This window comes from Nematostella vectensis, chromosome 6 (genome assembly GCF_932526225.1).
Source record: "Nematostella vectensis chromosome 6, jaNemVect1.1, whole genome shotgun sequence".
NCBI lineage: Eukaryota > Metazoa > Cnidaria > Anthozoa > Actiniaria > Edwardsiidae > Nematostella > Nematostella vectensis.
Genome location: NC_064039.1, coordinates 5886878 through 5904110, shown reverse-complemented (window position 1 = coordinate 5904110; position 17233 = coordinate 5886878). Strand labels below are relative to the sequence as shown.

At 38.7% G+C, this 17233-nt stretch overlaps 1 protein-coding gene and 2 long non-coding RNA genes across 3 annotated transcripts; 2 read left to right on the top strand and 1 right to left on the bottom strand.

Moving 5' to 3' along the window:
- Positions 1–2760: 2760 nt before the first annotated feature.
- On the bottom strand, positions 2761–4101 carry LOC125567986. Its single transcript, XR_007311969.1, has 2 exons — positions 3728–4101; positions 2761–3303 (listed from the first exon to the last, which is right to left on the bottom strand). It is a non-coding gene; the product is annotated as an uncharacterized LOC125567986 (long non-coding RNA).
- Positions 4102–5835: 1734 nt separating this feature from the next.
- On the top strand, positions 5836–6101 carry LOC125568042. The gene is made up of 2 exons (XR_007312043.1): positions 5836–5867; positions 5951–6101. It is a non-coding gene; the product is annotated as an uncharacterized LOC125568042 (long non-coding RNA).
- Positions 6102–7081: 980 nt separating this feature from the next.
- LOC5521555 (shootin-1) lies at positions 7082–15789 on the top strand. Its single transcript, XM_032366796.2, has 18 exons — positions 7082–7250; positions 7402–7454; positions 7543–7603; positions 9086–9180; positions 9530–9616; positions 10371–10464; positions 10829–10905; positions 10980–11061; positions 11391–11485; positions 11907–12050; positions 12190–12244; positions 13188–13286; positions 13350–13479; positions 13561–13607; positions 13900–13997; positions 14524–14589; positions 14859–15141; positions 15298–15789. The coding sequence occupies exons 1-18, from the start codon at positions 7130–7132 to the stop codon at positions 15363–15365; spliced, it is 1755 nt and encodes a 584-aa protein (XP_032222687.1). The 5' UTR covers positions 7082–7129; the 3' UTR covers positions 15366–15789.
- The last annotated feature ends 1444 nt before the right edge of the window (positions 15790–17233 follow it).

Sequence of the window (17233 nt, the reverse complement as noted above, 5' to 3'; positions counted from 1 at the left end):
TCGGCAATGTAAACGCTAAATCTTGTTCCCGAAGGGCAAAATCTGAGAAACTGTTACACTTGATACCGGAAACTGATATTTCTTCTTCAAAATCTGCGTAATTATACCTGAGCTTTGTGGGGTTTAGTGACAAACTTCATCGTCAGTAACCTAGGGTCAAAACGGTACCCCCTCACCGCCCACCCCCCCAACCCACCCACCCACAACAACAAAAAAGACAAAAACAAAACAACACCCGAAAATGGGGACTTGTCTGTCAGTGATCTGAAAGCTTTTAATCCTTTCTCGTATGGAATACTATATTTCCAAAACTAAACAATAAAACCAAGAGAGCATAAGGGACGAGGTCAAAACAATTCTCCAAACTAGGGACCCGACTTTTTAAAGAAGGTTGATGGGTGGCCGGTGATACCCCCCCCTCCCCCCCACACACACACACCACCACCATTACATTACATTTATTTATTTGCATTCCATTTACATTGATGGTATTGCATAACATAATATGGCTTAAATGAGAGTATTCGGTCTTGATTTAAATGTTTTGCAAGTGGGCTACTTTCTTATTCACAAAAGGGTCAACATTATTAAAAAGGAACAGAATTTTATCATCATTACTTAGATTGTCAAAGAAAATGTAGTGGGATTGGATATCAGAAAACAATTGCTTTCGTTCAGAGTGGGATGAGACGCAGAAAAGCATGAAATGTTTTTCATCCTCTAAAGTTACAAATCTGGCAGATACGCTTCTCTCTTGAAATCGAAGGTTTTGTGTGTCTGCCTGTTTCTATGTTTAGATTAAGATTCCCTAGTCTGAGTATGGCTAAAGCTTTTCTGTGTTCCACCTTAAGTATTCTATCATAGCATTCACTAGATTTTGTGTCTTTTTTGAAAGAGGAGAAAAAAATTAGCTTTTTGTTCAGATTTATAAGACCCATTTGATGACGTTTAGATTCGTTTGTAATATTTGTGATTAATTTTCCTAGTTTAAATTTGTTATAAATCGTCTCCTTATTATTTTGGGCATCAAATGTTTCTAGTATCTTACATATTGAGGACATGAAGCTCGATTTACCCGAACATGTCGATTCGCTAGAAATTTTCAGGCATTGTTTGGCAATATTATTTTCTGGTAATGCTTGAATATGGAGCCAAAACAGTAGGGTGTTACGTGATATTGTCGATTTTAGCGATAATCTGCCTGCCTCATTTCGGGCAGAGACATTCGGGGCGCGTTTGTTCAAGCCAAAGTAGTATTTGAAAAATTGGCAATGCAAGTGTTCTATGGGGTCTGTTTCCCATTTTTAAAAAATTATCGCATCGTAAGCTCCCCATACGTCCGAGTTGTACAATAGGATCGGCGAGAAGAGTGCGTTAAATAACTTGTTATTTAATTTGATAGGGAATCTATTAAAATTGAGATAGAGCTTGACTGCAAAGATAGAGCGTCTTGTTTTTTCAACTGACCGCAGTTTCGAAGTTGTGAAGTTACCGTTTGTAGTAAAAGTACATCCTAAGTATTTATTTCTGTTAAGTTATCTAGTTGTGAGCCGTTTAAGAAAAAGCGAAATTTTTTAAGAGTCAGTTTCCGGCATTGTTTTTGAAAAATAACTACTTTTGTTTTCTTTTGATTTACAGACATAAACCAATCTTTACAGAAATGATCGATCAGATTAATCGATTTTTGGTGGTAGGAACACCTCCCCCCCCCCCCCCCCCCCCCCCTCACATGGTGACGAGGAACCATCCATGCTAGGGACCCGACTTTTAAAATAGGTTGCTAGTGGCGGGTGATACCCCCCCCCCCCCCCACACACACACACACAACTACAGTGGTTGCGGGCTGTTTAACCCCCCCTTCCCCCCGACACACAGTTGTTGCAGCATACACTTGATACACTGTCTATACGAGGCAATCACAATCCGTATATTTGGGTCGCGACCGTTTCATGGTATATAGTTTCCTTTTGCAGTACGCGGTTGTGTAAGTCGTTGTGGCCTTTAGACTCCTTGCTGATCAATTAAAAAGTTAATTAAGCTACAAGTTGAAACGGTAGGTCGGAATCCCCTCAGAAGAAATACGTGCGAAAAACGCCATTCAGGATCAACACATTGGACAGCGCTTTTGCCATTTGATTCACGTCCAACACATTAACGTCATCATCGTGAAACCAACAATTCTTATACGGATGCGGTGTGTGTCCTAAATTTGGCAAAGTTTTTCCATGATTATTCGTTTTGTTTAAACAAAAGCTTAATTCTCAAGTATGGAACGAACGCCGCGAAGCTCGGAGCCTCTGGTACCCAGGGTACCGCTCTAATGACACTCTAAACGGAAAATAAAATGTAGAGCTCTGAAATACGTTTTATCTTCATTCACTTAGAATGAGTCAATAATGTCTCTCAGCTAACTAAAATAAAGTTTCTTACTCCTTGAGCACAAATTTTAGATAGCAAATTTCATATAATTCCGGAGGGCTATATAACGATAAATAGTCCTTTGTGTCATATTATTGATGTTAAACTAAGCTAAACTAAGCTTGAGTTCAGCTCCAAAGGCAAAAATACTTGCTTAAGACGGAGATGATTAGAGGAAGTTGATAGAGATCACAACGGCTTTTATGTATTGCAAGTGCAGGAACACAAAAATTATCGTTTCTCCAGCAAATTGTCAAGTTATTCATTGACCGGACTTCGGCGAACTCACGTTGCGACACCGTGTGCCATTAACGAATGCAACACAAAGATCAGACTGATTTCATAGTTAAATTAAATTTTTTATTCTTGCCTTCAATAAAATTAAACAGGAAAGCCCCGTAAAAGTCAGCTAAAGCATTTTATCAAATAGATTCTCTGCCGCTTTTGTGTACATTTCCCTTGTGATGGCAAGTCCAAAGAAGTCCCAGCTGAGGACGTTGGTGGTTGGATTTGTTTTGATAAGGTCGGATCCATCATCACTGCCCCTAGTAACTGTTCTTGCCTACTCTGTTATTTTTATGTAATGGGGAAGGAAACAAAACGCGTCGCTCGGGGTCCAGTCTCCTTTGCAGCCGCCCGAGGTCGGGTCACGCAAAAACGCTCCCCGCCCCACGCATCTTTTCCTCGCGAACTCCAGCCCAGCGAAATACAGAGATAAGAAGCCTCTGCTAGCAGGGAAGTGGCCAAGTTTTACTGTTACGATTAACTCATCCAATTTCAATAGGCGCTTTGACCAATCGAGGTGGAAACACAAAGTCTATGTTCATCAGGGAATCAAAGCTAGTCCATCAGTGAATTAAAAATATACTCAAGAGCACTCAATGCCTAAAATAGAATTGAAATCATTGATTAGATGAAAAGTCGAAAGTATGCATGTTGCGTTCCTGGGAATCCAGATAACTATAGTAGACACAGAGTAGATAATGAAACAAATTTTGTTGAAATGAAATAAATTCAGGCATTCCTCGAGCGCTGTTGAGTTCACAACATGCCTCCGAAGTCGCAGTTTATACAGCCAAACTCCTGAGACTGAATATCAAAAATAATAAGACTGTGTAATCCAAAGTCGATTAGAAATTACACGAAATGGCAAATAGTAAGAGAAAATAAGGATCCGGCAAAAGAACAGCATAGCGCTGTTTTGTAATTGGTTTAGAGAAAGTGCAATGATTTGAAACTGATTCGGACACGTGAGGATTTTACTACACAGTTATATCGCTGGGGACTTGCCTATGTAAAAGGTACTCACGTGTCTTAAGAGGGTCATCCGATTGGTCGAATCACCTATTGAATATAGATGAGTTAAAAGTAACAGTGAATGAACCCAGTACCGAAATCTTGAACGGCTTCCCAGTCACATGTAGATAATGTTGAAAATCATGTACTGTCTCTACTGTGGTTTTCCATTATCTAACTAACAATTAATTTCAGTTATCACGAAACGATATTGGAACCAATCCAGGGTCTTTACCGTTAGGTTGTCTGCTTTGGTAGAATAGTACTCGCCTGCAGTATGGTTAATCATACTAATCACTATCATTTATATCAGTTAGACCTTATTAGACCTTATGCGATTATAAATGATAAAACTCAGGTGTAATTACATATGACATGGCAATTTGCAAGGCCATTATCTGGACAACATATTAAATTTCCTGACGTGTAGCGCAACTGGCATGCTGAGCCATTGTCATTGTATCAACATCAAAGCTATTTGATTCGTAATTATATGGTTGCTGGTGGGTTTGTGCATTTTTGTCTTGGCTATGGGCCTAATTGCACTAGGAGGACAAAGTTTGTCATGCAGGGACAAACAGCCAGCCCAATTTTGTCCTGGCCGATCGATTGGCTTGTAAATCGCATTCGCACTAAGAGGTCAAACAAAAAGCCGAACGCGACCCAACGTCATTCAAAATTAGACTCGGATTTCTCACGCGAAAAAGCAGAGTTGCAGAATTTGTTTACGTTTGATCACAATGCTTCCTTGGAATATTTTTGCACAACTCATCGCCTTACTGGTAGTAAATTCATTCTATGAATATCAAAAACAACAACTTCTGCTCAAGTAAAGCTTGGTGTTAATTGAAAAACCTGATTTTTGGCTTAGTTCTGGCCGCCTCCAGAACAGGCCAGCGTAGCCTTTGAAGATCGTTGAAAATTGTCCTGGTCGAACAAACGCATTCGCACGTTTCCCGCTAGCGTTGACAGTTTCTTTTGTCAAAACAAACAAACATTTGCTTAGTGCGAATAGGCTTTATGCATGGAAAGTTGCCTCAAATGGGAATCTATTTGCCAGTGGAAGCGCTCCATACCCTCCCTGAATTGGTGTATCTGTCGTAGTAATCGGCGGGCTGCTCCCCCTCCCCCCCCCGGTCATCACCATCGGTCGGTCTCGTAAGGTTGTCATACCCCCCCCCCCCGGGTTACCGGCGGGCTTCCATACCCTCCATCCGGTCCCTAGTTTGGCCAATTGTTATGACCTCGTCCCTTAGATTTCGAATCCGGCTATTTTTAGTAACCACCACCCCACCACTGCCCGTGAGGATTTGCTCCTTTTATTTTGTCCTACTCCCCCCCCCGCGGGTTGCGTGTTTGTTGTTTTGCCAACTCGATAGGAATGAAAAGAGATCATGTAAAATAACTCGGAAGAAGAAAAAAGTCTAACTTAATTTACCAAGATTGGCAAATATACTCACAGAAAGCTGAGCGGCGAAGTCAAATGAGAAAGAAAAAAACCAACGAGCGATAAAATGGCTGTGATACTGCGTTTGATTCAAATCCCGACACCAGCTAATAACAACATAATATTACATATAATAATAACAACATCAAAGAAATACAGTAATATATCCCTCTTTATTTTCTCACTTTTACAAAAGCTCAGATACTTCAGCTTGCTGGCTTTGATCATCACAAAAATGCATTCCCTCGCTAGGATAGTTTTATGAAATGTATTTTTCTTGGATTCCTTCTCAATTCACCGGAATATTTACAAAAATCAATATTATATCTAATGGTATAACTTACAAATTTCGTTTGACCATTGGGAAGATAATGATTGTTGAGAAACCACGAAGAAGCAGCAAGTTAGAGCAAAAACGGTGATTGAAGCACGAGGTTTTCCGCTCTTGATTTTGAATGAAGTCTCGTTTTGGAAATCTTGCAATCCTCGAAGTACTACATCTCCTTAATAAACTGCAACTGCCCGTATCCTTGATGCTAGAATGACATTTTCGATGGTATTTGTGCAAATAGGATGTTTTTCTTTTCGGTTTCATGTCACAAAATAGCGGCAAACAACAAAATGTAAATGCCAAAGCGCGCTCACGCGCAGTGGTGGGGTGGTGGTTACTAAAAATAGCCGGATTCGGAATCGACATGGCGCGCGGGTAATACCAAAGTGTCCCTCTCTTATCTTATGCTCTCTTGATAAAACTCATTTTTTGGTGCGTGTACCTTCCTTTATCCACAGGTGACGTCACAGCGGAGAACAAGAGGTCGCCAAACTCTTATCAATCATCAGCTCTTCTCGACAAGACAAGACAAGACAAGACAAGACAAGACAAGACAAGACAAGACAAGAGATGTTGGTAAACTTATGCTGCCAAGTTTACTATCGAAAATAAAAAAATAAGAAAGAATTGGAAAAAAATCCGCTTTAAAAGGCATTTAGCGCACCCTACTTATCGAAATGGGAACCTCAAAACAATTATTTTTTTAAGGAAGGGCAAAATTTCGGTCGAACCACCGTTGTAGAAAACGCAAGTGTTTTTAAAATAGCACCGCATATTAGGCTTGTATGAAGCCTAAAAAGCCCTCTATTTGCCCGTTACTTTTTTTCTTGATGGTGGGAAGGGGGGGGGGGAGATGCGATGGACCACTCGCTTTTTTTGGGGAGGGATAACTGGGATAAACGCAGTCCTACAAAAAGGAAAATAATCAGAAAAAAAGAGTAGCAGTTCTTATATAAATAGGGTCGGGAAGGGGCGCTTAGGGCGCTTATTCGAATCATTACGGTATTTGAAAAACCGTTTTATCTCTAAAGAACCATAACAAATCAAACAAAACATGACAAAACGAGCTTCTATTTAAATTGTTGTGGCGCGTAGCACTGTCAGTTTTCCTTTCTTTTTCTAATATCGTGCAAAACAATTAGGCGAGATTAGTGCAAGGCGCTTATTCGGGGAATCGTTTATTTGAGGAAGGCGCTTTTTCAAGCAATTACGGTATACATTCCATCCCAGGGCCGTAGCAGGGGGTGGGGCACTGGGGGCATGTCCCCCCCCCTAATATTTTCTTAATGTTTCTGTATTGTACCCCTCAATATTTCGAGGAGGCCTGCTACGCCCTGGTTATTTATTCACGCCTCAATCTAATCAAACCAGTTAGAAGCGCCTTTTTAGATGAATACACTGTTAGTTTGTGTCCGTCCGTCCTTTGCCTGTTTGGCCTCTCTCTTCTGGTAAGGTGGAAAAAAAATATTGTTGTAGAAAGTCAATTGTTCTATATACTTTATGTGCGATGGATTAAAGCAGGATTTATCGGTTTTATTGTTGTGGAATAAATAAACAGAGAGGTTGAAGATGATGTCGTGATGACATAGACTTCCGGTTTTCACACGTGACCCTCCGCCCAGAGATAGGAAGCGAACATGGCGGTGAGAGAAGCTGAGACGCAATTACTACAGCTGCAGGAAGATATGATTACGACTCAAGAAAACGTACAACACATAGATAAGGACTACCAGAAACTCAAGGGCTTATCTAGAACTGGTAAGCGTTGCAAGCCCGGCAATAATATGCGATCCCGAGCAAAATTCCTTCACAGCAATTTGATGATCAAAATTCAAGTGCTGTTCTTTGCTGAGTTTGTGTTAAGTATTACAGATTAACTGAAAGATTTTCCGTTTTACTTTATCAACAGCTGTGGAGGAGTTTGATCTGGTCAAGGCAAAGTGCGAGGAATACTACAAAAAAGTAAGATCCGCGAAAGAGTTTATTTATATTTACTTATATATTATCTACGGTGTTGATAGTGGTAGAGTAATTCCTTATCTTTTGCTAGTTCCAAACTGAGCATGAAAAGTATCTAAAAGCAAAGCAAGACTTGGACCGTTTAAAGGACGGTGAGTCGTTGAACTTTCTATTATTGGGGTAAAATGGAGGGCAGTTGGCTATTCATAAAAAAATAAAGATATCACTTTCATAGAATAACTTTTGTGGCAACTTTTCCATCTCAATTTGTACAGTGATTTGTACTTGAAGATAGTGAAATTTTCGATTTTGAGTATATGTGATTGAGTATTTTTTTATATTTTGAGAAAAAAATCTCATTGTTGATTACATTACGTCTTACTGTACCAGCTGCAAAATAATGTAAATGTAATTTATTTTAATGTAAAATGTTTTATATAATTCAGTTTTTTAAATGTCTAAAAAATTTTATTATAAAAAAAACCCTTTCAAACATTTTGCCTAACTTTGTCCGATTTAACATTTCTTTTGAATTTTGAAGTGGTCAGAGATTTTTCATAAAAGGAACTAATTGAAAATTGTGTGAACAATTGGATGCTAACATTCCTTATTAATCAAACAATGATAGCCAACCAATATCTCAAAGGGATTTCCCTAATATAAAATATCACGCTGATTCCCATTCTTTCTGTTTGAATGCTCTGTTTAATATATGTGAAAAACAATCTGTTGTATATCTATGATCTCTCTTTGTTATTTCTTGGTTGCAGCTAATTTCTGATTATTTCTAACATTCTTTTTTCCTAATAGTGCTATAATAACATGTATGAATGCTTTTAGAATTAACCTAGACTTGGATTATAACAGGATGTTAAAATTTCCATTTACTGGCCACATTCTTCATTGCAATTGGTAATCGCATTAGGTTGACATGTCTGCTGTTTAATTTTGGAATTCATGTAAACACCTGTTCTATCTATCTGTCAGCTAGACCAGACTGATAACACTGATTTAATCTCCCCATAGAATAATCACCAGTAGGTTTGAAACATTTATTAAACATTAAAATAACAGTGTTTCTGAGGTTTTAACCTTAATATTTTTATAGTTTTTAAGTGTTTTCTTTTGCTCTTTGTATAAATTATATAACAGTGCTATAGCACACCTTGAAATACAGAAGGGGCACAATACAAAAACATTGGGGGGGGGGGGCATAGCCACGCCCCACTGGTCATTTCCTTATAATTTTTTTTAATATTGGGGGGACACATGCCTCCAGTGACCCCCTCCCACCTGCTGAGGCCCTGTATAAATAAGCTGGTAACATTTACTTTGGGATAGATAGTAACAATGTTCCATGTTAATGTTACTTGACTGGGATTCACAATCCACAGTGTAGAGAGCCAGGTTTTTATAAAAAAATTAATTTTACCTGAGTTGGTTTTGACCTTGGAACCTCTGGCTAGAGAAATGAAGCCCATACCACTGATCTACATTCTGGTTTACCAAACTCTACATCCTCTTTTGGTATTAAAACTGTTTACTCTCCTTTCCGCTCTTCTTCTTTTATTCTCCTTTGCATGCCCCTGATTCACTCCCTCTTGATTTTTTCTCACACCTATATTATTTTGTAGTATCCAGCTTGGCATTAGATGAGTATGAGAATCTGCACAGAAAGTATGAGGTGGAGCAAGAATGCCGAGATAAGGCTGTGGAGATTGCTACTGAGGTATAAGCAAAGGATAAATAGGCTATTTCAGGTTGGGGAAGGTAGAGAGTTTCAAGATAAGACCCTGGAGATTGCCGCTGTGTATAAGCAAAATGGGAAATGTGAGGAATGGGGGGAGGGGAGAGTGCCAAGTCAAGTATGGGGGAAGGGTTGGGGGAGGAGTGCCGATGTAAGGCCTTGGAAGGTTGCTTCTTAGGTATAAACAAAGGATAAATGTTCTGTATTGCAGCAGCATATTTTTAGGTTGAGATAGGTATTTTATTTATTTCAATTTTGAGTCTCAGGTATAGCTAGTGACTGGACAAATAAAACCAAAAGTGGGATATTTAGAGCACTTTATATTTTTCAGATGGTCAATAAAAACAAAAAGCTCAAGAGGCAAAGTCAAATGATATTTACACAGATTGCAAGCTTGAATGGCGATGGCATTAATCTGGTGAGCTCATGAATGGAATTCATTTATTTTATTTATGATTTTAACATAGCATTAAACTCTGATAAGTTTAGGGTCAGGTTTAGGATAGTTTGGTAACCGCCTAACCAAGCACACCCGAGGAGCCAGGCCTCTGAGCCAAAGCTCCCTGCCCCCCAGGGGATACCTGTTACACCTTTCTGTGTTACACATAAGAGAGTGTTGGGAGGGGGTAATCAAGCAGCCAGGACTCCCTTTGTTGAGCTTCCAGAACTCGTAGAGAGGCCCCACCCCTTCATAAACTGGGGGGCCCAGACGCTGCAGGGGTTAACCCAGGTATGTGCAGTCATCCCTGACATAAGTCATTACTTATGCTAAATTATGCTAATGCTTAATTATGCTAGTTTACAATTTCTTACAAACCTCATACAAGAAATGATTAAATGCACTTTTAATGTGATATTAACTAGACAATATGTAGATACAGATTACTCTGTGCAGTTTACAATCATGGGTGTGGGTTTGTGTGTATACACTGTCACTATATGGTACTGTACCACAGGCCATCATCCCCAGCAGTTTTCTATGTCCCTAAATACAGGTTAATGAAGTTCTGTGAGTTGGGACCTTTGATTAACTTTCTTGAGGGATTCACAGTCTCCAGTATATGAACAAATACTTATTTTGGATAACTAAGTATCACTACGTGTTTTACTTGCCAAAGATGATAATTTAATACTTAATACATAATTTCAACAATTTTTGTTTTAATCTTCAGGCTGAACTGCAGTCATTTGAGATTCTGAATGAGTCAGCTTCAGATGATTCAGGATCAGAGAGTTCATCTTTAATCTTACAGGAAGAAATAAAAGGTAAATAATCATATCTCTGATACAGATATTATTGAAATAAAGATACTTGTAAGTGATTTCTTCTAACAAAAAATTAAATTTTTCAACTTCCACTGTCCAGAATGTTGGGTAGTCCATGTGCTTAACTCAAGATGAAACAACTCCCCCTTTGTTAACCTTATCACAAAAACATGAAAAGTGAGAGAAAGAGAAGGTATTTCTGCAAGTTTTACTCCACTAGCTCCCTTATTATTGTGCACACTCCATTTTGTGCACAACCAACCTCTTTGCTCTGTCAAATGTTTGTCAAAGCCCAGTTACAGACTAGCTACCCTTCATTAATCAAAACGATAAACATGACTTTATTTATGTTTACACATTCTAGAGTTGAAAAGCCTGGTTGAAAGATTAAAGATACAGTTGAATGAGACACATGGAAAGCTGACAGAAAATCAAGATTTGGTAAGAAAAATCTCTGGTTGTCCAATTTGTAGATAATAGTAGACTAGATATTCTTCCTTTTCTATTTTTAACAGTTTTCCAAAGAAAAAGAGGCTCATGCTGTGACAAGGAAAAAGCTTGCTTCTTGTGAAAAGCAACTCAGACAGCTGAATAGAGGTTGGTAATTGCTTGGTATGTTGTGTGGGGCTTGGGTGTTGGCGGAGGGGAAGGCAAAGGCTGGTCCTTCCTTTGGGAAGATCAAAGACTTTTCATTTTGTCATAGTCGAGAACCACCTATAGTTATTCTACAACATGTCTCTAGTTTTTCTAGTCATACCAGTGTCATAGTTAAGGTTGTTTTAGCTATTAGTCTTTTAAATGTTTACAGTCTTTTTTCATACTTCATAGTTCTTTTTTGATTTTTTGCCATTTTCCTACTATCTTACAAGTAAACACTTCCAGGTTGACCCCAAGTATATTTTCTGACTTGATGTGCATATTTTCAGTGTCTGTGCTGGCCTACGAAGAGTTCAACATTTTACAGCAGAGATTAGAGATGGAGTCAGTGTGCCGTGCAGAGGCTGAGAAACTTGCTCTTGATGTAGGTACCATTACAATCTCTTCTTCTTATCGTTTGTAGCATTTTGGCTTGCACAGGAATACAAGGTGTTGCACTGCAACACATGCTACTTTGGCAAGCTTTATTGTTTTTGTGTAAAAAAAAAGTAAACCAATAAGGATACAAGAAGTATACTAGGTATATCTATCAAAGGTATCATATGAAAAAAGCATAGTAATTGAAGAAATTACCCCCACATTTTGGCCGCCAAGGGGGGGGGGGGGGTGCGTCTGCATCCTACCTGACAAAGAAATACTTTTTAAACATCAAATTAGATGTAATTATAATATTAATTTAGCAAAAGCTCTTGCATGCTAAATTGGCTAACTTTCTAACTCTGTCTTAATGGCAATGGTAGTGTCTTTCGAACTATAGAATAGTTGAGATGATTTATTTGAAATAGGCAAAAAGAAATGATGAAGAGTTGAACCGTAAGAAGGAAATTCTGCAAGAGGCCAACCAAGATGAGAGGTTAGCTAAGGCATTTGCTGAGAATGACAGATTAAACAAAGAACTCCTCCAACAAAAGACACAAGCAGAAGAAAAGGTATGTTGTTTGGTTGAAATGTAAAATTGCAGCACTTTGCATATGGTTTTGACATATAATTGATTAGTTGGATTAAACTGGAATTTCAAATACTTAGTGTATTCAATAAAATCACAGAAAGTGCTTTTGGTGGTTGCAGATTAAAGATCTAGAAGAAGAAGTTTCATCATCAAAAGATTGTGAATATATTAAAGGTAATATTTATTTGCACTTCACGAAAACTAGGAAATAATGTTATTGTGGCTGGATAATTTATCACAGGGGTGATTCCCAGAAAAAAATAGAATAAACATGTTCTAAAATATTCACCCTCTCTGTTAGATCTCATATCATATCCAAAAAGATAATTATAAAAGACATAGGAAGATGACTGTTATTTAACACTTTACAATCCGTAACTTTGAGCCTAAGTTCACTATTTTCATACCTGCCAACTCTCCCAGTTTTCGTGGTAGACTCGCAGTTTTTAGCATTCATCTCATGGCAAAAAAATCAAAACTCCCTATACATTTACTGTAATCTCCAGGTTTTTGAGTAGAATTTCTTATACAGTTCTTGTATTTTAAGCACAGTCTCCCAGTTTTTGAGTTGTCATGGTTGCCAAGTATGCATTACCAAGTAAATAACCAAAATAAAGTGGTATGTTTTAGACCTCACATTTTAATGCTTAACATTTTAAGCATAACCTGTAATTGGAGGTCTAATAATGCTGACAAAATGCTAATGCACAAAATGTCAACAAAAATACCCTGTTTCCACTAAGGCTTAAACATACTACTTCAACCTTGGGTTGATTTATTTCCATGATTCACCACACTTATGCACAGCACCTAGATTTTCTACAGCTTGTGTGTAGACTTCCTAGTCATACCAAGCATTACCATGTCTTATAATATTGCACTGAATCCCTTTTTGTAAAGGAGTAAAATAACAAAATACTCCCTAACAAGAGGAGTAACTGCCCCCCCTCCCCTACCCCCTGTCGTCCAGGTTGAACTGAAATTGTTGGAAGTACACTCTGGCACAGATAAATACTACCAATCTCATTTTCATAATCAACAGCTTTGTTTTCCATTTTATAGCTGTTTTTCAATATTCACTAGCTTTTTAAACCCTTGATGCATTTCTTTCTTGCAGGTTTGCAAAGTCGGCTTGATCTTGTGCAAGAGGAAGTAGAAAACTTGGAAAATCAACTAACAGAGGCCCAGAAAAAAGAAAAAGATGCTGAAGACAAAAGTAAGCTGCAGAAACATACATTTTTCCAATTGGATGAATTTAACATTGTCAAAACTTTTCTAGTTTCCCAGCTCGAAAAGAAACTTGAGGAAGCTAAGAGTATGGCCGCAGCTACGCCCCCACCCCTATGTGCACCACCACCACCACCACCTCCCCCACCCCCTCCCCCACCGCCGCCTGGTCAGCTCATCAAGTAAGATTACATAAATCTGGCTTTGCTCCCGTTTCTTCTACTTCCAGTATATGAACAGATATGAATTAATTTCTCTTTCAGAAAATTCATGGGTATGATGGGATCTAAAAAAAAGAACAGTTTGAAACGTGAGTGTCATTCACAAGTTATGTCTAGTTATCTACATGTGGTTTTGTATGGGGGAGCATTTCCGCTGTTTGGTTGGCCCTGCCCCTCTATACCACTGGCTCAAGGGGCTGTAGTAGATGGATTAGATGTAGAGTTTGGCACTTTAGAACTTTATAAAGGACATAGGAAGAAAATTGCGTTCCCACAACCCTTGCTCAAGTTTTCACAGTTGTTTGTTCGATATCCTCAATCATATTGGGCGCCTAATTGTAATAATCAGACAGATGTGACTGTGTTGTCCGAATTCCACAGGCGCCAAGAAGCCTGATGACCCTGTAGCCAACGCAATGAAGGAGATGATGGATCGCATTAACAAGGGAAAAATACAACTCAAGCCCGTCTCAATTCCTGTATGTCCTAATAAATACACACCGCAGGGTGGTCCATTCTCCTGGGAAAAGTCTGTAGTCGATTACGACATTGATTATCTGATTCACACCACAGGGTAACCCAGTATCTGGGTAACAACTCTTGGCAATACACTGTTGTTATGACTTCATCCGTCAGTGAATATAAACCACAGAATGACCGATTATCTGGGTAACAACTCTTGGCAGTACAGTGTTGTTATGATACCATACATCCTTGAATACAAACCACAGGGTAATCGATTATCTGGGTAAAAACTTTTGGCAATATACTGTCGTTATGAAGTCATATGTCCTATAGACACCACAGGGTAACCATTATCCTGGTAACGGTCCGTTGAGCGATACACAGTTGTTATCACGTCACTGTTATTCACCCTTAATAACACCACAGGGTAACCCATATATCGGGGGAGCCTCTCTGTGTAGTGTGCACTGTTGAAATGACGTCTCGCGTTCCTGTCACTACCGGTTTTGTTTATACATTAATTGTGGTCTTTGTCATTAGAACCGTTGTGATTACAAACGCGACGAGGAGAAAGCCCCAGCTATGAATGAACTCGGTAGTTTGCTGGTGAGTTGCTGTGCGCGATACCCTTTTGATTGACAAGAACTTCATAACTAGCGAGATTTCGTCGTCCTCTGACGTGCACTCAGGCATTTCTTTGCCACTCTTGTTAGTTAAGTTAGTGTCAATCGGATAGCAAGTTTCTCCTTTCCTCATCGGTTTTTATTAGTTTACTTCACAAAATGGCCAAGGTTGCTAAGCTAGCGTGCGTCGCAATGCAAATAGAATTACTATCTTTCATCTGTAATAGCCATATCCTCTCTTTTCGTCAACAGAAAACAATGAAATCCAAGAGTTCCTACTCTCTCGATAAGTCCCCGACAGGAGACCGAGACAGGGAGCCCGAGTGGGAGACTCTGAAGCTGCGAAAGCGCTCTGACGCTTACTTACCGCGCCAACCCTCGGAGTCGGTGGAGAACCCGGCGTTCCAAGCGAAGTCGATTCTCCGCAAACCCAGGAGTCGCTCGATGGGAGATATGCTGGACGATAAGCCGCGAGAGGAGGAGAAGTCAGAACTACAGAAGATCCTCAAGAAACAAAAAGCCGTCGCCGAGAGAGGTAATAGTGTGTACCGTATCTTCACATAATATGCGTTATGGAGGCGACCATTGGTGGCTTTATTTGAAAGATTTGCCAAATCGAATACTATGATTAATAGGAAGATCATTGCATCATCAGATCACTATCACATGAAAATTATGCTTATTATTTCAGAAATAGAGGGTCAAGAAAACCCGGATGATACTACAACCCCAGCCGCATCATCGAGCGAGCAGCAGTGAATTTGAGTTGCAAGCCTAGGACAATATTATTAACAACTACAACAACAAGTAGCAGTAAATGTGAAGATGGCGCAAGGACAATCACAAACATAAGGGAGTTGTACCAAGTGAAAAATTCCTGAAAGGAAAACTTTAATAGAAAAGCGTTGAACTCACCTAGGTTATTTTAATAGCATTTATTTCAATCAGGAATATATTTATCCTTACGATAGTACTAGCTGGAAAGGCTGTACAAATTTGTCATACAGAATGCAGTACTTGTAAATTAACAGAATCGAAAAATTGGGCGAATAGAATTTATATATACATAGGCGTGAATGCATAAGATATTAGTGATGTAAAATAGTCACTGTTTTAAACAAATTTTGGAAAATCATCGCTGTCACAGATGTAAATAAGTTGAATAAAATCGTTCTTATTTTTATGTTGTTTATTTTCTTGCGCGCGTGACTAATCCCTAGCATTTTTTTTTAGTTTTTTTATGGCTACGATAGTACGCGCGCTTTGATTGGCTGTTGAGCGGGCTAGAATCCTACGATATTGCCCGTGGGCAGTTTTTGATATTTTTTAGCAGCGGGCTTTGTACATAGCCAAATGACTTGGCGAATTTGACAAGTAGAAAACAATCTGACGAGCCGGCGAGCGCCACCTAAACAAACAAACAAACAAAAGAATAAATAACAAGGGGTGCAAACACCCAAAAGAGTCTCTTCAAGATATTTAAATTTCTTTGTAAATGCAATATTTCTATCAGATCATCATAAAGCAGCACAAAGTGTTTGGTGTTTTGTTTCTTTTACAACAAAAGTTTGTTCTCACACCAAACAGTCCAATCATGCCGTGAAGCCTGACATCATCTGAGCTTTCTTTTTTATTGTTTGGATCTATAGCACCTTTGGGATGTAGCCTGCAGCTTCCAAAAGGTGAAAATAGGAATAAATTGCCCGCAAGGTCGACCGCGGTTATCCTAGAACCTAATCAGAACCTAAACAGAGACTAAAAACAGTCAGGCGTGGGGGGGGGGGGGGGGGTACTTTAAAAAAATAAAAGAATAACAAAAATACCTTTTAACGAGTAAAATCAGCTTGAATCGATGAAAATGCATTTTATAAATGTGGTTTCCTGAATTCTTTATAGTAACTTTTGTAATTTGTGTGAATCCTAGACTAATGTCTGATTAGAATCCCTTGTCTGGTTTAAGACGTTTGCAAATTTCTAAAATATACGCAAGAAAATAAACGACTCAAATTGACCGGGATAAAATAAAATCATCCGAAAGAAGGGGATTTTTTTCCTTATGAGATCTGCAAAATTTTTTGGACCAGTTTCTTATCTGTTCAAACAAAAAAAAAAAAGGAAGAAAGAAAGAAAGAAAAAAAAAAAATGTTCCTACCCAGCTGCTATTTATACGAACAAAATCCAAATTCGTCCCCCGTATTTTTTATTCAGTTGTATTAAGCTATGTGTATGTGTAGGATCGCCTTGTGAATATTTCACGCTAGAGATGGCTGAAATAGAAATTTAGCATAAATCTGCTAAATAGCGCGAAAAATCGCTGTAAAAATTTTGTTTGACGTATTTCCAGCCCTACTATGTAATTATATGCAGAAAATAGGTAATTTTGATTTTTTTTGTTATTAACAATTACCCCCCTTGCTATTAGTTTCTGTTAAGGTTCTAAGAAATTTAAGGATTACCGCGGTGTAAAGTCGTTAAATTATATCACCGTGCTCGTCACAGCGTGAACGATAAAAACAACGCTGAACGCTTCCCATTCATTTGGGCCCACCGATCATTCTTCTTTTTACGTCTAAAAGGGCTATTAAAACTAACAACTCTCACTCTAAGGTCTATTTGGTATCTTGTCT

Excerpts from the sequence above, each read along its gene's own strand:
- LOC5521555 (XM_032366796.2), top strand. The coding sequence starts at position 7,130 with ATGGCGGTGAGAGAAGCTGAGACGCAATTACTACAGCTGCAGGAAGAT. Across the intron at positions 7,455-7,542 it reads GCGAGGAATACTACAAAAAA|TTCCAAACTGAGCATGAAAA; the intron begins GTAAGATCCGCG and ends ATCTTTTGCTAG. Across the intron at positions 9,617-10,370 it reads ATGGCGATGGCATTAATCTG|GCTGAACTGCAGTCATTTGA; the intron begins GTGAGCTCATGA and ends TTTAATCTTCAG.